Raw genomic sequence first — 27,139 nt, 5'->3', positions numbered from 1 at the left:
GCTATATGTGTTAGTTTCCAGGTTATTTTTTGTAATCTTTGGAGTTTCGATAATACTGACTCGCTGTTCAAGTTTGACTAGTTCTCGTGTTTGCAGCATATACATATGCTGTAACTCATCTGTATAGTCGAAAGCAAAAATTCGGTTTATTCTACCGAATACTGTGATTTCGATACAACATCAATTCACTTGAAGCACAAATACAACCCTGCTTATCACCATTTGACAATTGCATTAAATTTGCAAACAAAAGAAAAGATGCAAGCGTTTGAATAAAAGAACGCGCATACAAAAAGCATCAAAATACAACAAGCAACGCAAACGAGCGGACGTAAAGTTTTATTAATATTTCATTTCAAACTAAAACAAAGTGTGTGCATATACATAGAAATATAGTGACTCATCTCCTTAAAGGGTTCCAACAAATTTTTTTTGAAACATCTACAAATTTTACGAACAATAACAAAAACAACAATGAGCGTTTCAGAGGATCAAGTTGGTCGAACAAACGACTTAATAGACGCCTTCGGTTCGCTAAATTCAGCGTCCGGTTCTTCAAATAGTAGTTCAGGTGGATACTATACTGGTGCAAGTAGCAGCGGCGGTACGTTTGGTGGCGGTGCAATAGGCCAACTCGCAAATGGTTTTGGTAGTAGCTATCATAGTTACACAGCGAATATGGTAACCGATCGCCATGCAGCTGAATATAATATGCGACACAAAAATCGTGGAATGGCGTTGATATTTAATCATGAAAATTTCGAAGTACCCACATTAAAATCGCGTGCAGGCACTAATGTGGATTGTGAAAATTTAGCACGAGTTCTTAAACAATTAGATTTTGATGTGAAAGTGTTTAAAGATTGCAGCCTCAAACAGTTGAAACAACATATAGAATGGGCTTCCCAACAAGATCATAGGGATAATGATTGCATTTTGGTTGCGATACTTTCGCACGGCGAACTTGGTTATATATACGCAAAGGATGTGCAATATAAATTAGATCAAATTTGGTCTTACTTTACACCACAACATTGCCCCAGCTTGGGTGGCAAACCGAAACTCTTCTTCATACAAGCTTGCCAAGGTGATCGACTTGACCCTGGTGTCACAATGAAACGCATCAATCGTACGGAAACAGACGGTGAGACGTCAATGAGTTACAAAATTCCTTTGCATGCCGATTTCTTGATTGCCTACTCCACCATACCGGGATTTTATTCATGGCGCAATACTACACGCGGCTCTTGGTTTATGCAATCACTTTGCGCCGAGTTGGCAGCCAATGGTAAACGTTTGGATATGCTAACATTGTTGACTTTTGTATGCCAAAGAGTTGCGGTTGATTTTGAGTCGTGCACCCCGGACAATCCAGAAATGCATCAACAGAAGCAGATACCGTGCATTACCACAATGTTAACCCGCATTTTACGTTTCGGCGAAAAGGGTGCCTTGCTATAAGCCTGTCATTTTATCGATGCTTTATGTATTACTGAACAAGTGAAACCACAAATCGTTTTGTGCAAACTTCAAATTATAGTATAAGACTTACTTGCTTAATATCAGCCAAGAATTAAGCCTCATTCACTAAGCATTTTAGATATTGTACGACATTCTATATACCTATATACTTAAAAAATTATAACTAAACACATTCGTATGTATGTGTGTGCTAAGATATAAACATGTCAATTTCTATCAATAATAGTCCGTTCCGTAGACAAATTGTTTGGATGTCATTTAAATCGTGCTATTTGTTGCACTAAACTAATTTTTAAGAATTAATGAATATATAATATAGTTTTTTATACTCTTCGAAAATAGGAGCCACTTTTAAATAAGGAAGCTCCTTTGGACGCTATGTACAAAGTCTGTGTATATTTATAGTATATACTGCCATTTGTAATTGATCCAATATAAATAAAGACAATTTATACAAATTTATAATTCCTTAAATGTTTTTGTAACGACCCTGACCTCGAGTAGTTGCCTTTTAAGGGGAAGATACAGCATTCCGTCATTTCAACATAACTAATTAGATGACAATGATATTGAATTAAATAAGTCGTGGACGCCAAATTTGAACAAAACACAGAATACAAGTATCTACTGTGTGAATAGTAAAAATCACGAATTTTATGAACAATCAAACCGCTTAGTTAGCTGCTCCAATTCGCATTACAAAAATATACGCGTTATTTATTTTCTACTTCCAATTAATTATACAATACTAATTATTTATAAACACAAAGTTAAGTATTTTTTAAATTTTCTACGAAATTTTAATAGGGTATAGCAAATAAAAAGGGGTAAATAAACAAAATATCAGTTAAATTTCATAAATGCACTTTTTAAATTTCATTGAATTAACACCAAAATATTTAGATGTGTCCGCCTTCCTTCAATTTACCAACAAGGGCATCCACATCTGCCACCAGAGCACCAGCTTGGCGCACAGGTGGCTCCTCAACGGAGACAACTTCAATGCGCGGTGTGGTATCAACACCCAAATCCTTTGGTGTAACTTTCTTTAATGGCTTCTTTTTGGCTTTCATGATGTTTGGCAATGTTGCATAGCGTGGTGTGTTTAGACGTAAATCAGCGCTCAATACAGCTGGAATCTTTGTCTTTATCGTTTCCAAACCACCATCGATTTCGCGTGTAATGCTCAACCCTGCATCGGTCTTTTCGACTTTATTGCAAAAAGTACCCTGAGGCCAATCGAGAACGGCAGCGGTCATTTGTGCTGTCTGGTTGCTGTCATCGTCAATGGCTTGTTTACCGACGATTATCAAGTCAGCTTTCTCGTCTAATGCCAACTTAGCCAAAATCTTAGATACATGAATTGGTTGCAATAAATCGTAGTCTTTGCCCGATACCTCAACATGTACTCCACGATCAGCACCCATTGCTAAAGCAGTACGTATCACTTCTTGAGATTGTGTTGGACCAACTGAAACAGCGATGATTTCTGAGGCGATCTTCTTTTCTTTTAGTTTAATAGCCTCCTCTACAGCGATTTCATCGAAAGGGTTCATTGAATGTTTCACTCCCTCGGTGACCACACCAGTTTTGTCAGGCTTAACTCGTACCTAAAATATAATATACATATTTTTTTAAATTCAATTACTTAGCATAATAAATTTACGATCGGCTGCCTTGTTTTTGATTACGCAAAAGTTAGATTAATTGATAAGCTCCCAACACAAACAAGCCATTTTTAGTAATATATGCTACAACATTTCAATTACCTTTACGGCATAGTCGACCACACGCTTTACTCCAACAAGGACACGAGACATTTTTGAATGTTAGTTCCACAAATTAAAAAGGCACTTAAATGAATTAATTTACTATTTCTAAACTTTTCCACCGTGGTCTTCCTAAAATTAGAATAGGCACCCTGCAATAAATGACAAGTCCAAAGGTTGAGCGATCAGCGATATTGCCAGCCGAAGAAATATAGAATTAAAAAAATGCGTTATCAATATATGCTTGATAGCAAAATGAAAATAAATTGTTTGTTGTCTTATACATAAGTTAATCAGCTGACATATCATGGTTATTTACAGTGTCAATTACAATAACATAAATTTAATTTTCATTTGCTTTGATCACTCTGTACTAACGATTAACAGCTGACACGTTGTTTTTCAGTAAAATAAAATAAGAAACAAAAGAAAAGTGATGGGAACCGAAGTGGAGGCAAAAAAGCCTAAAATTGAAGAAAATGCCGTTGAAAATACAACAAATTGCGCCCATTGGGTACAACGTAAGAAACGTTTTTGTAAAATGACAGTAAAGACAGGTGAAAAATATTGTGGAGAGCATCAACCCGCACTTCCCCAAGCATCACCTGAAGAAGATGAAGCAAGCGGTAATAACACTCGGATACCATGTCCATTGGACTCAAAACATACTGTTTTTAAGAATAAACTACAAAAACATCTTAAAATATGTAATGCACGCGACAAAGGCGATACACCGGCTTACATTGAGAAGGGCATAAATGCTGGTGAGGCTGATAGCGATGCACCGGATTATAGCAAGTTAAGAATAAATGAACTACCCAATGAAGAATTCTACGGAATTGTGACACGTATTAAAGAGCTTTATACAAAGTTTGTTGAAAATAAAATAGCGTCCCTAGAAGTCAGTCATAAGTTATTGGACGCAGAACTGGCTAATACCACATATGGCCCGGAATCGAGAAAGCATTTGTTGCAGGCTGCGGCGCTACTGGGAATACTTGATAACGACCAACAACTACAACAATGCACAAGTTATATAGAGTTTGGAGCTGGTAAGGGCCAGTTGACTTTTTATCTAGCACAACTGCTGGAAACAATACCTGATTCTCAGGTAGTGCTCGTTGACCGTATGTCGCTGCGTCACAAAAAAGACAATAAGATCGAAGACCGAACGTTGGTGCATCGTATACGTGCAGATATTGCTGATTTTCGTATGAGCAGCCTGGAATTGTTACATCGCTCAAAGCGTTGTGTAGCAGTATCAAAGCATTTATGTGGCGCTGCTACCGATTTGACTTTGCGTTGCATTACTCAACCTGCAACTGGGGACTCAAATAACAAAACTCCAAACACGAATTATATACTCATAGCGCTATGTTGTCATCACCGCTGCGATTGGCAAGCGTATGTGGGTAAAAGCTTCCTACAAGCCAACGGGTTGACGTGCAGAGATTTTGCAGTGATTAGTAAAATGGCGAGTTGGGCAATATGTGGTACCGGTATGAGCCGCGAACGTAGACGTGCGCTTGAGGAGCAAGCACAAACTTCCGTGGAAGTTATCGATTGCAGTAAGACGCAGCGACTGAGTTTATCTGAGCGTGAGCGCATTGGTGACATGTGCAAACGTATACTTGACTATGGACGACTGCTATATTTGCGCGAACATGGCTTTGAAGCAGAGCTTAAATACTATGTGGCGCGTGATGTGACACTGGAAAACGTTTGTCTGCTAGCCCGAAAATACTAAGGTTGGTATAATGTATTAATTAATTCGAAGTTTTTTTTAATTATTCTAAAGCAATATTTTTTCTTTACAGCGCCTTGAGTCACCAAAGGCCCAAATTTTTGTAGTATGCTGTTTTAAGTGTTAGAAAATCAATATCATATATAAAAAATATATATGTATATAAACAAAATTTTATGTAAATAACTGAACAACTAACGTTAGCATTTTTTGTGTAATGCCTAAATGTATGCAATACTTCCCTTCAATCAAAATTGGAATTCAAGCAACATTTGTTAAGGTATTTTTTCACAAACACATACGTTTTTAATTTGTTTGCGTTCATATGTGTAGTTAGAGCTAAAATTTTATTTATAGTTGTATTTAGTTTTTTTGTTTTGTAATTTCCGAATATTTATTTTTAGAATTTGGTTTGATATTTTTTTTCTTAAACCATTGAAAATGTGATTTCCGTTTGAAAGTAGCTCACTTGCGGTCAGCTACACGCTAAGAGATTGCAATTAATTTGCAAATATCCCTTCACAACATACCACTTGAACTCTCAATTGACTCTGATTAATTAAAGAGCGCGACAGCACGCCCACGCCAACAGGAAAAACAATAAACCACAAATGTGTAAGCATGATTTAAAGTGTTCGCTGTCAGTATGTATGTATGTATGTACATACACATACATCTGAATAATGGCAAACAAGCATGAATGAATAGATCACGAGAGATCGCAATGCAGCAGCGGGAAATAGTTTTGTAGTTTATGTGATGGATGTTTGTAGTTGAGTCTGCACGAAATGGTTTGGTCGCAACAAATGTACATTTATATATGTACATAAGTATCTACGTATGTATGTATACATACATACTTGTATATCCGGTATGTACTTAGATGCAGTGGTGTCTTTTTAGATTCTACCGAGCGCAAATCTGTCAATCATTGCGGTGTCTGCTGATCGCTAATTATGGGAATTCGTTGTAAGACAACAAAACCACGGATTGTTGACAAATTATGCGCATTTTAATAATTTTGCTTAGCAAATTAATTATAAAGCTTTTAAAAGAAGGGCGTCAAAATTGACATATGACATGGTCGGCGCCGGCGCCGGCGCTACTCAACAGCGTGTACTATCGGTTGAAATAAATTAAGTTTACTAATTATGCGCGAAAATAACTGTGTATAACCCAGCTATGAAAATACATATGTAATGCTGAAAGTGTATCTGAAGTGACCGAGTGCCCAACGGCTGTCGTTCGTACGATAGTCGGGTCAACATGGTTGGAGCGCACACGGGTGTTTAACTGCCCGGGGACAGTTGGCTTGGCAGTTTTCCTCAAAATTATATGCGGTGTAGTTTTTGCCGCTACAACAACAATAATATCTGCGGCAATAAGGGCTTGCGCTCGAAAGTATGCTTTGGGATATTTAATGCATAATTTATAAGAGGAAAATTTTTGAAACTGTTGATCAATTCAGTTTTTCTAACGTCAAGTGTAGGTTTGAAGAACCCCTAAGTTGGATATGTGTTGTGTAAGGCTTCGGAAGTGCTTGTTGATTTACCTGAAAGGAAGTTTCAGTTGTTGTTGTAGGGCAGAAAACATGCCTAAAGTAATTTCGAGGCATGCCACCGAGTTGGAAGACCTTAGCCGGATAAAAATCTGTATCTGTTCCAGCTACTTGAAACCGACTGCTGTGGAACGGCACCGTTATAAAATATGAAATTAGATTTATTTGCAGGAATGTTTTTGCTACTGTAACAACAACAAAAAAAAACAAAATTAAATTAAATTATATTTAAAATTTGTTTTACGATCGGTAGAAACCAAAAACCGAAACATGTTTGTTCCTAAATAAGCTTTTAAGTTGTTAGAAGGCTGAGTTTGTCTGAGTAAGGGCCCATTGGTGTTGGTCTCCTATAAGGCCCTACAATTGTAGGAAAAAGTATAGACGCTTAGAATATTTTAGAGATTTCATATGCAATTCTGTCTAAATTTAAATTTTTTTTAATATTTATTTTTTATTTCTTAGTTTTCTTTTTGGACTTTTTTTATTTGTTTTTAATTAAATAAAATTATTTTTTTTAATTTCTTAATTTTTTTTCAATTTATGTTTTTTGTTTTTTAATATTTTTTAATTTTATAGGTATATATAATTTTTAATTTTTTCAATTAATAATTTTCTTTGTATTTTTTTATATTTTGGTTAAATTTATTTCGTTATTTCGTTGCTAGGTGATAAACTACGCTCTCTTTTCTTCTTCTCAATTTGTAAATCAAATTTTTTTTTTTTTTAATTTTTTAAGTTGTTTTTAAATTTTTTTTCAGTTAATATTTTTTTTATTTTGTTAAATTTTTTTTTAAATGTTTTATATTTTTTTTTTAAATTTTCATATTTTTTTTTTAAATTTTTCAATTAATAATTTTCTTTGTATTTTTTTTAATTTTGGTTAAATTTATTTCGTTATTTCGTTGCTAGGTGATAAATTGCGCTCTCTTTTCTTCTTCTCAATTTGTTTTTAATTAAATTAAATTAGTTTTTTTTTAATTTTTCAAAATTTAAAAATTTTTTTTAATTTTTCAAAATTTATTTATTTTTTTTCAATTAATATTTTTTTATTGTGCTAAATTTTTTGTTTTTAATTTCTTTTTAAATTTCTTAAATTGTTGTTTAAAGAGAAAATAACCTAGTTATAGAGCGTGTGTTCGTTTGGCGCTCGCTTATAACTAGATATGACTTTTAATATACGAAAAAGAAATTGTACACATGTGTTTCGTTGCTAGGTGATAAACTGCGCTCTCTCTTCTTCTCCAATAACTTCTTAAGACTATGTACACCACAGCCCTTTCGTTGTCTTTTGTCGCTTTAAAGCACTAAAATTACAATTAATCGCATTGCGAAATGTCTGTCCGAATGCAAATCACCATAAAAGTATATGTAAATGGTAATCCAACACCAATCGATAAGGAAGGTCATGTCTCGCAGCGTTTAAGGAGCGCTACAGTAGGAACTGAGAGCGCCCGCGCAAATGCTTTGCACACAAATGGCGCGCTATCGTTGTTGTTGTAATATATGTATACTATAATATTCCATATAAATAGCAGAGTTGTCTGCGCCATCCACGCGACCACAGCGTCTGGCTTAGAACAATTCTAGCGCACAGCGCGCGGCGCGGTTGTATTAACCTTAACGGTCGCCAGTTACTGTGACGTCAATATGCACCCTACCCACCTTTTAAGTAAGTAAATAAAAACAACTGCACAACCGGAGACGACGACGACGATCGACCAACCGCTGAATACCGCCACCAGCCGCTCGCGTTCGTGCGAACCACTAATTTAGATGCCACTTTCGATTTCATTTTCATTTGCGAGCCGACGCGGTGTGCGTGTGTGTGTGGTTGACGTTGGTAACAAGTCGCACTAAGAGCATTGTCAATCGCCAACTGCAGCTTCTCAATTAATTAGCCATTGCATTAGAATAATTTGTTAGTATAAATTATTTATATACATATATATATGCTTATATTTATTTGTACGGCGCCCGCCGCCAGCCAGCCACCTGCCGCCCACGAAGCGCTCCGCTGTGGCATGACTTGTTTAGATGTTTGTATGATTGTGTGTGTTTTTCCAGCTTAGTACGCGCTGTAACGCTATGCAGTGTTGTTGTTGTATGCTAAGTAATCGTCTAGTACCAGCGCAGTTAATTGGCGCGCCGGTATTTCCGCGCAGCGCTACACTGGGCGGTTCGCAATTAATCCCCGCCGCTTACCGCCAAACTCGCTTTGCCTCCAACTAACTGGCATGTAATCACGTGTTATACGTCGACCACAACCGAGCTTGTAACCCGTTATGTGCCGTCACATTGACCGGTCACGATTTGCGCGTATCGCTAAACCCCTCTCTAACGCTCACTGTCTGAGCGCGCGCGCTCCTTATCCACTGCAGTTCCTGCCTAGTGTGCTCGCTTATTGGCGGAAGGTCATTGTCCGCGCCACAGTGTCACTTTCATTTGGGCTTGAGCGCGTCTCCTCACGCTTATTTTCGCTTTTGCTAACTCACTTTACGACCATAAATATCACCGCGCGCGCCGAAAGAAAAAGCCCATTCACCAACGACGCTAAGATATCTGATGTTATATCGAGAGTGAGAGAGAGGCAGTGAGCGCGCGAGTGAGAGGGGCACCAGCACTGGTGGCACCGTTAAGTCTCCAATGAAAACAAATGCTTCACTGCCGCCTGTAAAAGCGATTTCACTTTCGCACGCTGCCTAACTTGACGAACTTGCTTGCTTTTGCTCCGCCGCCGGCACCGCACCGCACCGCACCGCATCACATAAAATTCACATTTTCACTCTCTGCACCTGCGCACCGCTGGCATTGGTTGCGGCTCCCACCAAGCTGCTCTGTCATCATTGCGGCCAAATTACCTCTTCATTTGCGCATGAATGAATTGTGTGCACACGCGAAACGCGCCTCATTCCGGATCTTTTTGCTGTGCGTTGGCTGTGGCTGTGCCGTTTTCATGGCTTGGCGGCCTTTACACGGCAGGATGTTTTTCTTTTTGATGCTAAATTCGTTTTTGGTGCTATTATTGCTAGTTTCTGCTGTGTCTGTCGCCTTGTTTTCTTTTGTCGTTGCGGTTTTTGTGTGCTGATTTGTTGCAATTCGTTGTTGCAACGCTCCCATGTGGCAGTGAAAGTTTTCTTGTCACGGATTAAATGCTTTGGAGTTCAGCGCTGGCTTTGCGCTTCTTGATTGCATTCGCCCGTCGCGATTACACGGATTCTGCAGTTTTCGTTGCTTATAAAGTGCTGTTGTTGCTCCGGCTGACGACTGGTTTCTGCCGGTTTCACCTTCTGCTTGTGAGAAAAGCGAATTATCGCATGAATCCGCATCAATTGAAAAGCGCACACAAGCACACATACATACCTACATATATACTATATAATATATATTTGTGGTATACAGGTTATTTGTAATGAGGCAGGGAACACGAGCAGTAAAAGAATTTGCTTTGTTTACTATTTCATTGTTGTTGTCTAAATATCAACTCTGTTAACGGAACTTTGATTTCATACTGTGGAAGTTTTTTGAGATTTTTCCTTATGAACTTTTTACCAGACATCTACAGTTCGCATTGTTCGAATTGCATCGAATATTTTAGAGATTTCAAGTACAGTGAGGTCCTTCTCCAACTGGTTTTTCCAACGGAGTGAAGGTCTTACTATTCTTCTGTTTCCACCGGCGGGTACTGCGTAGTCGCTATCTTTCAATTCGCTGAACTACAGCTCATCCTTCCGTCGACTGCCGACTGGTATTCGCCGTTGGCAATGCGCAAAGGACCATACATTTTTCACAGAACCTTTATCTCGAAAACTCATAACGCCGAGTCATCAGATGTTGTCGTCGTCCATGCTTCTGCATCGAAGAGCAGGCCGGGGATGATGAGTGTCTTGTTGAATTTGGTTTTTCTTCGTCGAGAGAGGACTTTACTTCTCAATTGCACACTCAAGCCAAAGGAGCACCTGATGGTAAGAGTTATTTTGCTTTGGATTTCGAGGCTAACGTTGTTTTTGGTGTTAATGCTGGTTTCCAGATCCACGAAAATATCTACTATACTTCTATGTTATGACTGTCAACAGTGACGGGGGAGCCCAGCCAATCTTCTGTTAGTCGCCGCATCTTTTCGTAGAAATTTCGAGCATTACGCCTGTCGATCAGCTTGTCAAGCCTTTCGTACTCATGCATTTGGCCTCTCGCTCTCCGCAAATGCGTTTCGCTTCTCTCTTCAACTCTCAGTATATACTACTGTGCCCAAAAAATAAGGTGACATTTGAATTTAAACTGCGCGCGTCGAAGGATTTGGAGAATTATTTTTATTTAGGTTGGTAGTACTGTCAGTCACATTTATGTCAAATTTCATGTCAAAATATTGATTAGTGTTTGAGATACGTGTCGTTTTGTGAGCTGCTAAAAGTGAGTTTTTCGTTTTTTGCGATGTCGAAATTTGTTGAGCTAAGAATTTGCATTAAATTTTGTTTACGGAATCAATTTTCTGCTGCGGATACGTTGAAGATGGTGCAGAAAGCCTTTGGTGATGAGGCTATGTCTAAAAAAAATGTTTACAAGAAGACGAAGAGCGTCCAGGGCGACCATCAACCTCAACCGACGAAGCTCAAGTTCAACAAATCAAAGATTTGGTGTTGAAAACCCGTCAATTAACAATTAGAGACCTTGCTAATGAAGTTGGCATATCGAAAGGCTCAGCCAATACCATTTTGAAAGATGTTTTGGGTCTCAAGCGCGTCAAATCCGGACTGGTACCGAAAACGTAAAATTTTTTGGAAAAAATGCGTCGCGTTGAAGTGTGTGAAACGATGCTTTCCGACTACCAGGTGCAATGAAACGCATTATAACTGGCGATGAGACTTGGATCTATGCTTACGACCCCGCAACAACCGATCAATCGAGCGAATATCGTGCCAAAAGAGAGCCGAGCCCAAAAAATCGCGCCAAAGTCGCTCAAAAATCAAGGTCATGTTGACTGTTTTCTTTGATTATCGTGGTGTTGTGCATTATGAATTCCTTCCAACCGGTCAAACAGTCAATAAGGAATATTATTTGAACGTTATGCGTCGTTTGCGTAACGCTATCCGCCTAAAAAGGCCGGAATTGTGGAAAGACAATTCTTGGTTTTTACACCACGATATCCATCCCATACTGCCCTCGTAATTCGTGATCATTTCGCCAAAAACTCAACCCATATCGTTCCGCAACCACCGTATTCACCTGATCTGGCGCCGTGCGACTTCTGGCTGTTCACCAAGCTCAAAAGACCGCTCCGGGGACACCGTTTTTTACGATAGAGGAGATTCAAGCCGCAGCGAAGACGGAACTGAAGGCCATCCCGGAAAGTGACTATAACCAGTGTTTCGAAGATTGGAAAATCCGTTGGCATAAGTGCATTGCATCGGAAGGGGATTACTTTGAAGGGGATGAAATTGATTTGGAAGAATAAGTAAAAAAAAAGAATTTTCAAAATAAATGCAATGTCAACTTATTTTTTGGGCACATTAGTATCCCGTCCCTCACGTGTTGTGATCGATTGTAACATTGCGAGGTAGACAGTCTGTTTTCCCTCCACTGTGACACGGCACTCCTCGTCGTACCAGCTGTTCTTTTGCCTTTTCTGAAAACCAATGGTTTCGTTTGCAGCTGAATGTGAAAGGAGCTTGAAATGCCGTCTCACAGTTCCCTTATACCGAGTTGCTGAGGAGGGCTCTCGGAGCGCAGGAGTGCAAGTCGAGTAGGAAATCGGGTTGTGTATTGTGATTGTAGCGTCTTCCTTGTGTTTGTTGACGTGCATATCTTCGCTGCAACAAGATGGTGGTCCGAGTCTATGCTAGGACCTCGGAGCGGACGTAAAAGAGATGGTTAAATCTGAAAAATCTACAAAATTAATTTGGATGACCATAAAAAATTAGATCGATACATATGACAATCTAAAAAACTCACTGGCGCATGTAAGTCATATTACGAGATACCATATACGACGACATTGACATATTTCAGCGAATTAAGAGACACCCACACAATTAACCCTGAAAAGTTTTGCAGTCGTTAATTTACAAAATACCGAAATTTTTCCGTCGATATCCGGAAGTAGATGAAGTATGGCTTAATCACTTCATTTCCGAGTCTCGTTTATCACTCACAGTTATCCGAGTGTATTACCAGCGATGGATGGTGTTAGGCTGCCTAAATAATAACTTTACATAGTCGACCAGTTTAACATTAACAGAAACGACTTTATAATAACAAATTTTCGAAGATTTAAATCTCAGAAAAAGTGCGCCATTAGTGCTTGAATTGGATTTCGAAATGCCATCTGATTTTCAAAATTTAAGTTGGGTTAGGTTACATTGGTCGGTTATCACGTCATACACACACAAAGCTACTACTTCAACGGTTTTTGCGAACTTTAAGAAAGACTTTATACTTGATTCAGCTAGTCCCTTGAACTACGAACCCGCTAGATATCTAAGATGTGTTCTAGATAAGCTTGGATAAAAGCAGACAAGGCGTTTCAGTGTTTTGCTTTCACCATAAAGACACTGCAGTATACCGAGCAATAAATTGCGGCACCCACTCCATTAGCCATTTCTTGTGTGTAGATGCTGCCAGTTCCACGGGGCTCAGCTAATTTTCCCGCAGCGCATGTTTCTTAATTGTCAACTTAACCCCATTGAGCTTTGGCGGTTTCCAAGTCAGGATTTGGTGCTTGAAATGTTGAGTTTTGAATTCGAGGTTGACTTAATGTTTCAGACTTGAGTCACACGGATTGTGAACGTTTGGCATATATAAGTTTTATCTTAGGCTATTAAGCTCCACAGTTCGAAATATATTTCCCACTATTGTCCTTATGCGTCCATTTCCCACTGGGCTTGTCTGCGCTCGCATTTGTAAGACTCGCTGAGCGCGAAAATTTCAAAACACGGAATCGACTTGAATGCGTTGTGAAAACGCGGAAGATTTTTTGCAAAAAAAATGTTTTCCAGCAATGGATTTTTATGGTTTGATTATGTATTTACTTTGGCTTGAGCTGTAACCGGCGCGGCCTGGCGCAGCGCATGCGCAAGTTGGTCGTACGTAGAGGCATTTAATAAGTATAGTTAGTATATAGTGTGTACTCGTACCCACCTAACTATCCATGTGCATGTGTGTGTGTGTGTATGAGCCAATTGTGTGCTCGTATAATATTCAATTAACTGCAATTTGTGGTATAATTTGTTGAATTTTCCGTTTCGGTTTCGTACTTGGCGTTTTCTTTGTTTTTCTTCTCTTATCTTGCTGCGTACTATAGGTGTATGTGTGTGTGTTTATTTTCAAGTGTTTGCATTTTCTTAGTTGTTTTGCTTTTTCAATTGTTTCATTTCATTTTAATTTAGTTATGGCTAACTGTATAACCGTAATTAAGTTGTAATATAATACAACAAAGTGGTGTGCACTTACAAACCTACATCTAATCGCATTCAATATGAATGAACCTACCCACTTGGATATATGTATATGAAAGCTCGGTTTTGGTACTGTGGCAGAGGTCCAAGTGGTCTTATTTCAAATGGCCCTGCGCATATATCTGTGAGGGCCTGAGAAGTGTTGCTCCCATGCTATGGAATCTTATTTTGGATGATCTACTTGAGGATGGAGTCATGTGTAGAAGTTCACGCAAGTGAGGAAAGTTCTCTGATCGCCATTCACTTGGGAGTGGCCAGAAGCGATTCTTTTACATATAACTCAAGCAGCTCACGACTTCCGGCCTTTGACCAAGTATCCTCTGGGTAGCCTAAGAACATCCGTTCGAAGGCGAGCTAAAGTGAGAAGGCGAAACATCCCCTACATAAGGTTGTGCGCTGGGTTTGGCACCCGCCACGTAAAAAACTATACCAATGAAAAACGACCAACAGCCTCGGAAGAGAAACCCCCCTTTAGATGACGACCATGGCAAACGAAATACGGACTACGATATTAGGGCATGCACCTGGAATGTCCGGTCCCTTAATTGGGAAGGTGCCGCTGCCCAACTGGTTGACCCTTCGTTTGAGTCTTATGATGACTTCCACGTAAAACTTGGCGTTGACGGTTTGTCCAGGAAGAATCTCTTCCCGGCCCTCAAAAAGTCCTAGTTCCACTGAAACACACCACTTCTTGCTAAAGCAACACCTGGGTAATCCTGCTTGATCATATCAAACGTTTCTGTCGCAGATTTACCGAGTTTCACACAGAATTTAATCGCGTGCCTCTGCTCGGAGACAATTCGTTCGTTAGCTAGGAACGCCCTCTACCGAATCCAGTCGGTGTGCGCATGCTCCGAAGTACAGGTGCTCGGAGACAACTCGTTCGTTAGCTAGGAACGCCCTCTACCGAATCCAGTCGGTGTGCGCATGCTCCGAAGTACAGTCGCGGGTTTCCGGACAAACCCTGCATGTAAAGTCAAAAGTCTATGCGGACAATCCCACTTCGATCCAGGCTCAGAGAAAAAAATCATCTCGAAAATCTCATCGAAAATTGGACTCAATGGAGAGACCATTTAAGATGCAACCGCGGCCAATATTTGAAAGAGATATGTAATATTCAAAAATAAATATCAAAGAATGTTCTTTCGAATGATAATAAACATTCTCCATTAAATTTGAAGTGAATATCGTGGATCACCCTTTATGGTGGCAATGTTGAAGCAAGTGAAAAATATTTATATGGACAATCTTAGGGTATTCGTGCTTTTTTATTAGTTTTTCAAAGTTTGAACGTTTATTTATAATACAGGGTGTCCTCAAAATTAACGTTCATTTCGATTAATCCTCACAGTTGATGAAGTCCAAACACTGTTCAGACTGTATTTTGTACGAAATTTGCGGCTGCCAAACTTTCATTATATTTGAAATTAATTTTATTATTAATTTTGGGACACCCGTTATAATTTATTAACATATCAAATAATATTTTCTCATCTTTCTGGTAATTTGCGTATTCCATACCAAAAGAACTGCGCCGGATTGGGCAAGAATGAATTACGCCAATTTTTGATATCTTGTTCTGATGTGAACCGTATTCCTGTGAGGATGCTCTCCATCGACCGGAACAAATGCTAGTCAGACGAGGAGAGGTGTTGTCTATAAGGCCGGTAAGGTAAGGCTTCTCAGCCGCTGTTTTCTGAATAGTTTATAATCGGTCTTGCGACATGAGGTAGAGTATTGTCATGATGAAAATCAGTGCTTCGTGTTTAATCGCGAATTCCGGCATAGCTCAATTCAATTTTATGAATTGTCGGTTGGGTTTCCCATGAATGGTTTTACCCGGTTTTAGAAGCTGAACTAGCACGCATTACCTTGGGGCCATGGATATCCGGCTTTGTCTAAACTTGTCCTAAACATTGCGTTCGTGTTTCCCTGGCAAACCGCACGAATATAGTTATAACTCAGTGCAGACTTAGGACACACTTGTATAATGTGAGCATCATAGTGTCTTTAGTTTACTTTTACACTTGTGATATGAAGGTTGATGCACTTACCACATGATAGCGTTGCTACTCTGGGCTAGAGTGCTGTGTGTGAAGAGAGCGGTTGACTAAGAAGAGCGAAGAAATCAATTTTCTCTGGGATTCTATAGGTTTAGTTCCCTGCAAGTACATGCGGGTATCTAAAACTACGAATTCTTGATAAAGGAATGCCCAGAAAAGATCCTAAAAGAAAAGGGAAGCACAAGAAAATTTCAGCTCTTTATTTTATAATATAATCGTAAACTATACACGTAAAGTAGAGTTAAAGACTCGGTTAATAGAACTTCTGTGGGTATTATAGGTAATACCTCCAGATGTACGCTCTATTCTCAGACGGTTAGGACTGCGAACATCGTAATTTATGATCATTCTGCTGTTTTATATGTAATAGTGGTCTTTGACCGGGTTTGCTTTGAATTGCCCAGAATCGACTTAATTTTTTAAAGTTAGCGTAACATATGTATCCCCATCCCTCTCGATTTCCTTTGTAGATGAACGGATTCTAGTCTGTATTTCTTGCTTTTCTTTTTGCTAATGAAGTTTACTGTGAACTTAGATTAGCAAAGGGTTAGGCTTCTGGCAGCAAATCAGATAATATGTGCGTTGAAAGTTGCTCAGATTCCTCATTACAGGAGTTTTTAAGCTTATTTTTAATTCCATTGAAAGTAGGCAGTTTTCTAATACTAAAATTACGCACCAGAGCCTCGTCGAATATATTTTCGAACCTCAACTCACTTTCATTGCTTAGCTTCATCTGCAGAAATGTACTGACGAGGGATTACGAAACCTTGCAGCGCATGCCATACCTCCACAGCTATCAAATTACAATTGTTCCTGAATATAATTATTTTCTTACAATCCAATTCTAAATCAACCCTTTTCACAATCAGCTCAGCAAAACACACGCTCTTCGCACTGCGCACTCTGTTTGCCAACACACCTTGACGACACGCCCTCACAAGTGCGCACGCGCGCCTGCGCAGCATTGATTTCCGATCTGATTGACAGCTGCCCCTTCGAGCGCATGGCAAATCACTTTCGCGTAATTTTCGATAATAATAAAAGTGTCAACTAAAGAGTTGAATTGCGTTGAGCGCTGCCGATCGAACAATCGATGGAAATCAATGGTTAATGTTGTCAGTTTAAAAGGGATTTTTAAACTAAGCGTACCAAGCCGAACAAAGGACTTTACAAATCCAACAAGCAGCTGATGTTGGCACACGCCAAAAACGACAAAAATCAACCAAACGAAGGAAGTATTAGTAAAAAAGCGGCGAAAATCTATGAAATTATAGAAACGCGCACACCTTTGCGCCTGCGCACAACTGCGTTGTTTGAAAAAATTGGCAAAAATATTACATTCACATATTAGCGAAGTAATATTATAGCTTGCGATTTTTAATAAATATATATTTCCGGCAATTTGCCTCACTTTCAGCCGGGTTCACTGACCCGGTGCAACGCGCCTCAGCGTTTCACAGTAGAAATCCTTGAACTGCTGCGGCTGGCTGGCCAGCAACGTGGTCCTGGTGTCTGGCGTGTTATTGCTGCTCAGAACGTTTTCGGTGCGACTCTGCGTCGCCGCGCCAATGAATGAATGATCTATTCAAAAATACCAATCAAACTGAAATTAATAGGGCGCATCAAATGAATTAGAAAAAACACATTTCAAACATTTATTTTTTTGTTTTTGCCTCGTAGTGGCAGCAGCGACAGACATCACTCAGCCGCCACACGAACGCGTCGTCAGCCAATCGATGCACTGGTCAAATTGGACTGTGTCAGTCCAAACCACCGGCAGTCATGTGTCCTTTCCCTCAAAAAAAAAAAAATTAGAAATAAAAAAAATTGCTCAACATTTGATGCCATGAACGTGCAACGTTTGGCGGCACCCTCACAAAATTATGGTGTAGCGACCAGCAGCAACAGTAACAGCGCTAGAAGAACAGCCACGCAGTGGCACGTCAAGGGTGCCGGCCACAAAGCGCTTTAATGCAGTGGACGAATTGATCCCACCATTAATTTGTAGGCACACACACACACATACATATATACTTAATTAAGAATAAAACCAATCGCATAGAAAGAATTGCAGAATAAAGCCCATATTAGGCAGCTAAACGTCAGGCACCCGAAATGTTTTTCTGTTTTTCCCTGGCATGCCGTGCAGACCCGCGCTGACCACTCGGACCCAAACGCAGGCTCAGTTAGAACCTTTACTTATACTATGTGTGTGTGCGTATGCGCGCGTTTTTTTCAAGCGCGTATTACGCTCTGTTCCTTGCTAGAATTCCTATAAAACATTTCTAATCGTTGCGCGTTCTGCTGATTGTCAGTCTGTCAGTGCTGCGTGCGGCGTGGCGTTTTTTCTCGCTGCTCAACAAATAACATATAATTCCAATAAATTTCGCAATGTTCTTTCTACAAATATGTTTTTGTTGTTTTTGTTGCGTTAGCATGTTTTTCTACCCTAAATTCCAGCGGCGCATGCGCAGCGCATCCCTTTTATAAATTGCATTTAAATGCAGATTTTTCGCTTTTTATCAAAAACATATCATTTCATACCAATAAATTGTGGGCAGATCGCTTGATATTTGCGCTTTTTTCCAACTTATTTCATTCTCAATATTTTTGTGTTTAATTCTATTTCATTTTTATAATTTTTTTATATATTATTTCATTTTTATTTGTATTTTTTTTTTAGTTTTTTATATTTAATTTCTGCTGCGCCGCCAACCTTTTGTGAAGTTGCACTAAAATTAAATGCCTATTACAAAAATTACTGGTGTTTCGCTTGTACCATAACCACAACAACAAACAGCAACCGCAACAGCAGCAGCAAACGTAGAAGCAGAAATACTTATAATAAGTATTAATCAAGCAATAGTTGTGCAAAATGCTTGTATTTATTTAAAGCGTTTTCGATGCGTTGCTCATTCGTGTTCGATTTGGTCGATTTAGCTGAATTGCTTCGGTTTGAGTTTGGATTTTTTGCTTTATTTTTTTTTACTTCTTGTGTTGTGGGATTTGACTGATCGCCAGTTGCATGTGGGAATGCGATTTAGAATCGTTTTTAATACACAGTAAGACTTATTGCCTAATTTTCGTAGTTTTTTCTTTTTCTTTTTTTGCTTGGAATGCTCGAATTCCGATGATTTATTTTATGCAAAGATCTGTGTATTACGTAGTCATTACTTATAATATACTTATATACATATTTCTTCAAGAATTATGAGTCATATTCAGAACACTATCGTTTGCAGTAATGCTTTTCTAGCACTTCATAGAATCTCTTAATCTAAAGATAAGACGGGAATTTATACCAAAAACAAGCAACTTTGCAGTATTGTAAATCAAATCGTGAAATTATTTCTTCACCGAAGTGTTCTCTCAATAAATCCATTGCTTGATGCGATGTGTAGGAAGTGGCGTCGTCTTTTTAAAACTAAATGTCGCCGAGATCACGAGCTTCAATTGCAGGCATGAAATAGTCAGTTGAAAGTTACGTTCTCACCGGCATCATTTTTGAAGAAATATGTACCCATCCCATCTGGTCTTTCCAACGGAGTTTAAATATCTTCCTCTGCTTCCCCCCGCTTGTACGGCATCGAATACTTTCAGAGCTGGAATGTTTTCGTCCATTCGGGCGACACGATCTAGTCACCTTAGCCGCTGTCTCTTAATTCGCTGAATTATGTCAATGTCATCGAATATCTCGTACAGCTTATCGTTCCATCGAATGCGGTATTTACGATAGCCAGTGCGCAAAGGACCAAAAATCATCCGCAGAACCTTTTTCTCGAAAACTCATAACGTCGACTCATCAGTTGTTGACATCGTCCAAGCCTCTGCACCATATAGCAGGACGGGAATTATGAGTGACTTATGGAGTTTGGTTTTTGTTCGTCGAGAGAGGACTTTGCTTCTCATTTGCCTACATAGTCCAAAGTAGCACCTGTTGGCAAGAGTTATCATGCGTTGGATTTCCAGGCTTACATTGTTGGTGGTGTTTACGTTGGTTCCAAGATAGACTAAATTATCTACGACTTCGAAGTTATGACTATCAACAGTGACGTGAGAGCCAAGTCGTTTGATGACAGGAGATATTTCGTCTTGCCCTCGTACACTACTAGACCCATTTGCTTCGCTTCCTTATCCAGTCTGGAGAAAGTAGAGCTAACGGTGCGAATGTTGAGGCTTCTTTATCCAGTCTGGAGAAAGTAGAGCTAACGGTGCGAATGTTGAGGCCAATGATATTAATATCATCGGCGTACGCCATCAGCTTTGGAAGATTGTACCTGGTCGATTAAGCTCTGTAGCCCGAATTATTTTCTCTAAGAGGAGATTGTAGACGGAGCTTTTGGTATTGGTGATACCAACTTCAGACATAGCAGCATAAAGGCTGATCCTTTGCTGTCAAAAGCAGCTTTAAGATCGACGAAGAGGTGGTATGTGTTGATCTTCCTTTCACGGGTACTTTTCAAGATTTGGCGCATGGTCAATATCTGATCAATTGTTGATTTTCCAGGCCTAAATGCCACACTGATAAAGTCCAATCAGTTTCTTGACGGTGGTCTTTAATCTTTCACACAACACGCTCGACAGAACCGTATAAGCCATGTTGAGGAGGCTAATCCCAGGGTAGTTGTCGTAGATTGTGGGGTCCACGTTTTTGTGGTTTGGGCTGACCAATTTTAAATTCAAATCGCTGGGCATGCTTTCGTTCGACCATATTTTACAAAGAAGCGGATGCATGTTCCTTATCAGTTCTTCGTCGCCGTGTTGAATAGCTCGGCCGGCAATCCATCAGCCCCCGCTGCTTTGTTGTTCTTCAGACGGGTAATTGCTATTCGAACTTCTTCATGGTCGGGCAATGGAACGTCTGTTCCATCGTCATGGATAGGGGAATCGGATTTGCCTTCTCTTAGTGAAAGCACTGTTACTCAGCAGGCTGAAGAAGTCTTCCATCCACAATTTTAGGATGCTCTGGGCATAAGTCATTAGATCACCTCTGGGTTGTGACCTTTCAGAAATATGTGCAATAATTCCGGGCCTGAATACCTAACTAATGGTAGTCACAGCAAAAAGATGAGAGTCGATGAAGGTTTAACTAAAAAAATAAATTAACGAGGTTACTTGAAATTTTATTTTTTTCCAATAAAATAACGTCTACGAAATCGTTAAAAATATTGCAGAAGTTTGTTGGGGAGTTAACAAATAAAAGTTTTTGAGTGGCACGAAGATGGTGAAGTCATCGAAATCTTGCTTCATGTGAATCGTCCATCCACCTCTGTTAATGACAATAACATCGAAAAAGTTAATGAAACCGTGCTTGAAAATTGTCGTGTCGGCTTGAGAGGAAGAGCAGAGAATCTCAACAAAGTTGGTGAAAAATCAATGAAATGCTCATCGTTTCCTTTGATTACATTGTGAACCACATCACCATGAATTCGTTTCACAGGGTCAAACGGTTCATAACGAATACTAGAGGTCCATTTCGAGGTTGCCTACTTTAAAAAAAAAAAAACACAGCAACGATCGCCACAAATGCGGCAATTTTGCTTGTTTACATACCCATTGAGCCAGAAATTGGTCTCACGCCTGAACAAAATTTGGCTCGAAAACGTCGAATCTTCTTGGTACTTTTCAGGACCACCATAAAGCGAAGCGACGTCGCTAGGGAAGGTCGAGCGGCTTCGGTTTCACACAAGCTGTATTTTGTACAATTTAAGATCTCGCCAAGTCGTTCCATACGGCTGTACGAGTTTCTGCGAATGGCGCCGAATCGACTCTCCACCGTCTTCGGGTACACTCTCAACTACAGCTGCTATATTTTCATCACTGCGTGCGGGACGTGGTCTATTCGGTCGAATATTATCTAGTAATGAATGCTCGGTCTCAAGATGGGTGATGGTATGGCGAATAGTATGCTCAGGAGGTCGATTATGTTGACCTTAAGTTTAGCGAAGCGCGCGAAACTCTTTCTTTACAGAACGTGAATTTTCGTAATAAAGCTGAACGATTTGAAAACGTTGTTCAAGTGTAAGTCCTTTCATGATGAAATGTTAAACAATACTCAACAAAAATAAAATGACAGCTTGACACGACTCACGCGTGATCTGTCAATAAAAGTCAATTGAAAAAAGTACACCTACTTGAATCACCCGTTATAACCATAAATGAGAAGTCCAGCGAGAGGGAGTGCCTAATGTTTGGTGGATTCTATGATAGTTTTAATTATCATAAAGCACCAACATGAGCAAATTGAAGAGAAGTTTGGCAAGTCTAACGAAATTGGAGAACACACACAGACACCATATAAACTTATGTATGTATATACATATATAGGAATATCGACATATTTGCCTACATTTTGCGCAAGTTTCGCAAACAAACAATGCAATTAAAAGCTAGGCGAACACTGCAAGCAAACCAACGAATAATTATCAATTCTTTTACAACCTGCTTCGTGCCTCTAACTTTATGGAGACTTAATTGAAGAAAAAACACTAATATACACACATATAAATGAATATACGTTGATATGCTGGCAGGCAGAGTTGATAAGGCAAATAAACAAATAATGTACTGTTCTATTGAACAGTGCTGCAGTGCTGTAGTTGTTGTTGTCGCTGACAAACGAGTAATCAATTGACGTTATACGATCATTTGACGTCCGTAGAAACGACATTGTCTAAACGAAAGCTCAAAGTCATTTTGTTTGTGTGTAAACTAATAGATAATGCAATAACAGTAACAACAATACCAACAACAATTGTAATAGTAATAATAGGCAAGTGAAGCAGTAAATTGAGCATATGGAAAACGCACAACACCTTTTGAACGATCAAGTTCAATGTTGCTCATACGATATGTGCACAGAGGCTAGGCCGCTGCCATTATTTACATTTGTTGAACGGGTGGTACAAATGCAAGTTAAAGAAAAGATATTGTCTTTTAGATTTATTTAAACGCAAGATTTCACCAGAATTTATTCATTTTAGGCACAGAGGTGCACCGTTAGGAGAAAAATCACACTCACTCAATTTAATTAGCATAATTCACATATTGGGGTATAATGTCAGTCGGAAGTTCGACAAGCTTTGTATTAGGTATATGGGGGGCTACCGAAAATATTGACCCAATTGAACCAATTTCTGACACATAGTAATACTATTATCAAGAAAAGAATCTCTCCGAATTTCAGTTATATGTCGCATATATTGTCTGATATTTTCTGTAAAAAGTCAGCCGTAGGGTCTGAGGTGCACCTTTCCGTTATCTCGAGGCTACAATATTTATGTTTCAATTTGGAAAACTTTAACTAATATAGTGGGATACTTCAGAGGCACTATTCCTGCCGCTATATTAATTGCTTTTTGATTTGTTTACTGAAAAATGGAATTTCAAATTGGGTTATAGAAGAAATAGGACTTCAACCGATTTCGTCTATTTTCGTACTGTAACATAAGAATGTCCGAGTAATGCTATATACCGAAAGTGGTTGAAATCAGTTGATCAAGTCTCAAAATATGTGATTTCACCTAAAAGTGAGTCACTTCTATCGTCCAATTTCGACCTCGGGTCCTGTAAATCCATCTCATACTATCTTTGGGGGGTGTATTTAGTTATTGATTTATGACGCTTTCAGTAGCTTAACGGGGCGGTGCCACACCCATTTCATTATTTTTTTTGCCCACTGCCCCTTGCTACTGCGATCTGTCGTATCAAACAACAGCTTTATATCTCTATTTAGTGCTTTGTTATGGCATTTTATAAGTTTTCGTTTAATGATGATTTGTGGGCGTGACAGTGCTCGGATTACGCCCGATTTTTTGTAAGTGAAACAAAAAACCGTTAGACTATTATACGCTGTAGCAACATGTTGCAAGGTTCAAACCCGAAACTGGTCCCCTATTCCTCTTCTGACTGCCTTAAATCATTGACTTCAACTTCAACCCTTTTTATCGCTCTTATTTCCCGATTATAAAATTGTTTTCTTTACAATCTGTAAAGAGGTAATATACTTAAATTTCTTACTATCAACAATCGTCTAAAAATATATAGAAAAAACAAGACTAATGTCTTTTTGCATCGTATACAAATATTTGATTTTGATAGCTCAAATTGTATGATAGCTGTATGCTATAGTAGTTCGATCCCGAAATGCCGCACTTGAGAAAAATGATCTTCTTTGGAAGAAAATTTAAGAGCCATATGTATTTCAAAAACTGAGAGGCTCATTCGGGTGTATATAGATCAGCTCGTCACGCTGATGGTTTATTAATACAAGTATATTGTATCAAAAGAGTATAAATTGGTAGGACTGTCCCAAAAATCTATGCCAAATATGAGCGCGATCTGTCAACCAGTTTGCTTACAGCAGCTGTTTAAGTCGGTACACCTCAGTAGTGAGTGAGGGCGAGTTTTACCATGGATGAAAATATCGAACGAAGAATTTGTCGCAAATATGGGTTTTATGTGCGAAATCATTGCGAATGTTGTAAAAGGCTTACGCCGATTCAGTTTTTCCAATAGCACAAGCCTGCGAGTGGTTCAAAGCCGTCAAAGACGGCCGAGAGATCGTTGAAGACATGTCTCGTTCTAGACGACCTTCATCCTCTTCAACTGATGCAAATATTAAAAGCGTGAAGGATATAGTGCGTGGAGATCGTCAAGAAAGTGCTAGAAAGATGGCAAGAAAGCTTGACATCTCTCGCGAGTCTGTTTGAATGATTTTGGTGGATTCGTCGATTCGTCCAGATAAAGCTGAATATTTTTCAAAAAGAGTACCGTAAATAGTAAATTTGAGCAAGTAAGAAGAGCAATTATAACTGCCGATGAAACATGGATTTAGGAGTTCGACATGCAAACAAGTCAACAATCATCGAAATGGAGGAAAAAAAACAGGTCGAAACAAAAAAAAAAAAGAACCACATCAAAGACGCTCAAAAATCATGGTGATGCTTATTGTTTTTTCGATATTCGTGGTTTGTTGCATCATGAATTTGTTACGGAGAGACAGACGGTTAATAAGAAGTTCTATTCGCCGCCGTATTAAAGCGGTTGTGTGAGAACATCCGTCGAAAACGGATGGAATTGTGGAAGAACAATTCATTGATTTTACAGGATGATAATGCACCATCGCATCGAGCCACGTTTGTTACCGAATTTAAAGCAAGAAACGCCATGAATACCATCAATAAACCACCGTATTCACCAGATTTTTTCCGTGTTTTTTTTTTCTAGTTTCCCAAACTAAAATACGTTGAAGGAAAGCCTAAAGGCCATCCCAAAAAATGCTTATGAAAAGTGTTTCGAGGACTGGAAAAATCGTTGGCATAAGTGCATTACATCTTGTGGGAATTACTATGAAGGCAACAAAATAAATATTTTTGAATAATTAAATGTTTTGCGTTTTATTGACAGTTTCTGGCTACTTTCTGTAAGACTTTATAGGCTGTTTTTTGTTGAACCTAATACACCCTGTTTAGGGTACAAAAATTTTAAATAATGAAGAAATTTAATAAAAAACAAGAAAAAACGTTAACTTCGGCTGCGCCGAAGCTAATATACCCTTCACAGGTGCATTTCTTTAAGTAACTATGTGTTCAGTTTGTATGGAAGCTATATGCTGTAGTAATTCGTTCTGAACAATTTTTTTGGCGATTATATTGTTACCTTAAAGTAATCCATGCCAAATTTCGTGAAGATACCACGTCAAATGCGAGAGTTTTCCATACAAGCCCTTGATTCCGATCGTTCGGTTTGTATAGCAGCTATATGCTATAGTAATACGATCTGAGCAATTTCTTCTGATATTGCATTATATCTATAAACAATAACTCATACCAAATTTCGTGAAGATACATATATCGTCAAATGAGGAAGTTTCCCATGCAAGCATTTGATTCCGATCATTTAGTTTGTATGGCAGCTATATGCTATAGTAATCCGATCTGAACAATTTCTTCGGAGATTACATTGTTGCCTTAGAAAATAATCCATACCAAATTTCGTGAATATATCTTGTCAAATGCAAAAGCTTTCCATACCAGAACTTTTTTCCGATCATTTAGTTTGTATGGCAGCTATATGTTATAGTGGTCCGATATCGGCAGTTCCGACAAATGAGCAGCTTCTTGAACAGAAAATGACGTTTGCAAAATTTCAAAACGATATCTTAAAAACTGAGGGACTAGTTCGTATTTATACAGGCAGACAGACAGACGGACATGGCTAAATCGACTCAGCTCAACATACTGATCATTTATATATATACTTTATAGGGTCTCCGACGCTTCCTTCTGGGCGTTACAAACTTCGTGACAAACTTAATATACCCTGTTCAGGGTATAATAAATAAATAAGATAAAAATAATGAGTAAAAACCCAAATAAAAATAAAAAATACAAACATTTTATTTTAAACTAACGCAAGAAAATTATATATTTTTGAATTTTTTATAAATGACATCGATATTTAATAATTAAAAAAAATAATGAAAATAATAACGTTTATTAAAGTAAAAAAATTGTAATTACTTTTATTTAAGAAAACAACTTGGTTTTGGACCACCCTCTCAATGTAAGTGCACTATTGTTGTATTTAGGTCCATACAAGTACGAAATTGTGCAAACATATTTGCGAGTCTCTCAATAAGTACGCTTGCAAAACAGCATTTTATCAACATTTGAGCCCGTGCACAGGGATGCCTTTGATGCAGGCCGTTTTAGTAAGTCGACTAATCGCGCTTAACCTTCCGACCAAGCCCACCCAGGGTCATCCTCCCCCTAAAACGCTTGCGAATTCATTCATTAAGAGCGCCACTGCCTTCAAAGCACTTACTCATTCAACATTTCCCAAATGAATTTCATTCAATTTCACTTAAATGGAATAATTTGCATAATTTCTAACAGCTGATTTGTACGTTGCCTCCAACGTTTCTGCCACACACACAAGTGCTGGCAAATAGCTAAATTGGGTCTAGTTTGCGCGCGTTGCGGTTTATGAATATGACCTTTGTGTTGGCGAGTGCGATCGCGATTTCATGATCAAGCCAGCAAGTAAATGTGATAAAAACGCACACATATAGA

At 38.8% G+C, this 27,139-nt stretch overlaps 3 protein-coding genes across 3 annotated transcripts; 2 read left to right on the top strand and 1 right to left on the bottom strand.

Annotated features, from left to right (window-relative positions):
* The first annotated feature begins 257 nt into the window (after positions 1-257).
* On the top strand, positions 258-1,956 carry LOC120767034 (caspase). The gene has a single exon (XM_040092880.1). The coding sequence runs from the start codon at positions 475-477 to the stop codon at positions 1,459-1,461; it is 987 nt and encodes a 328-aa protein (XP_039948814.1). The 5' UTR covers positions 258-474; the 3' UTR covers positions 1,462-1,956.
* Positions 1,957-2,252: 296 nt separating this feature from the next.
* Positions 2,253-3,415, bottom strand: LOC120767036 (electron transfer flavoprotein subunit beta). The gene is made up of 2 exons (XM_040092881.1): positions 3,252-3,415; positions 2,253-3,092 (listed from the first exon to the last, which is right to left on the bottom strand). The coding sequence occupies exons 1-2, from the start codon at positions 3,300-3,302 to the stop codon at positions 2,382-2,384; spliced, it is 762 nt and encodes a 253-aa protein (XP_039948815.1). The 5' UTR covers positions 3,303-3,415; the 3' UTR covers positions 2,253-2,381.
* Positions 3,416-3,667: 252 nt separating this feature from the next.
* On the top strand, positions 3,668-5,193 carry LOC120767033 (tRNA:m(4)X modification enzyme TRM13 homolog). Its single transcript, XM_040092879.1, has 2 exons — positions 3,668-4,999; positions 5,069-5,193. The coding sequence occupies exon 1, from the start codon at positions 3,688-3,690 to the stop codon at positions 4,996-4,998; it is 1,311 nt and encodes a 436-aa protein (XP_039948813.1). The 5' UTR covers positions 3,668-3,687; the 3' UTR covers position 4,999; positions 5,069-5,193.
* The last annotated feature ends 21,946 nt before the right edge of the window (positions 5,194-27,139 follow it).

The sequence above is a fragment of the Bactrocera tryoni genome, chromosome 1 (assembly GCF_016617805.1).
Source record: "Bactrocera tryoni isolate S06 chromosome 1, CSIRO_BtryS06_freeze2, whole genome shotgun sequence".
NCBI classification, from domain to species: domain Eukaryota; kingdom Metazoa; phylum Arthropoda; class Insecta; order Diptera; family Tephritidae; genus Bactrocera; species Bactrocera tryoni.
Note: the sequence above shows the minus strand (reverse complement) of the source record. Positions and strands in the feature narration are given on the sequence as shown.

Bases quoted from the DNA above. Each gene is read 5' to 3' on its own strand.
- LOC120767034 (XM_040092880.1), top strand. From the start codon at position 475: ATGAGCGTTTCAGAGGATCAAGTTGGTCGAACAAACGACTTAATAGAC.
- LOC120767036 (XM_040092881.1), bottom strand. From the start codon at position 3,302: ATGTCTCGTGTCCTTGTTGGAGTAAAGCGTGTGGTCGACTATGCCGTA. The intron at 3,093-3,251 runs GTAATTGAAATG...ATTATATTTTAG, and splicing joins TGGTCGACTATGCCGTAAAG to GTACGAGTTAAGCCTGACAA.
- LOC120767033 (XM_040092879.1), top strand. From the start codon at position 3,688: ATGGGAACCGAAGTGGAGGCAAAAAAGCCTAAAATTGAAGAAAATGCC.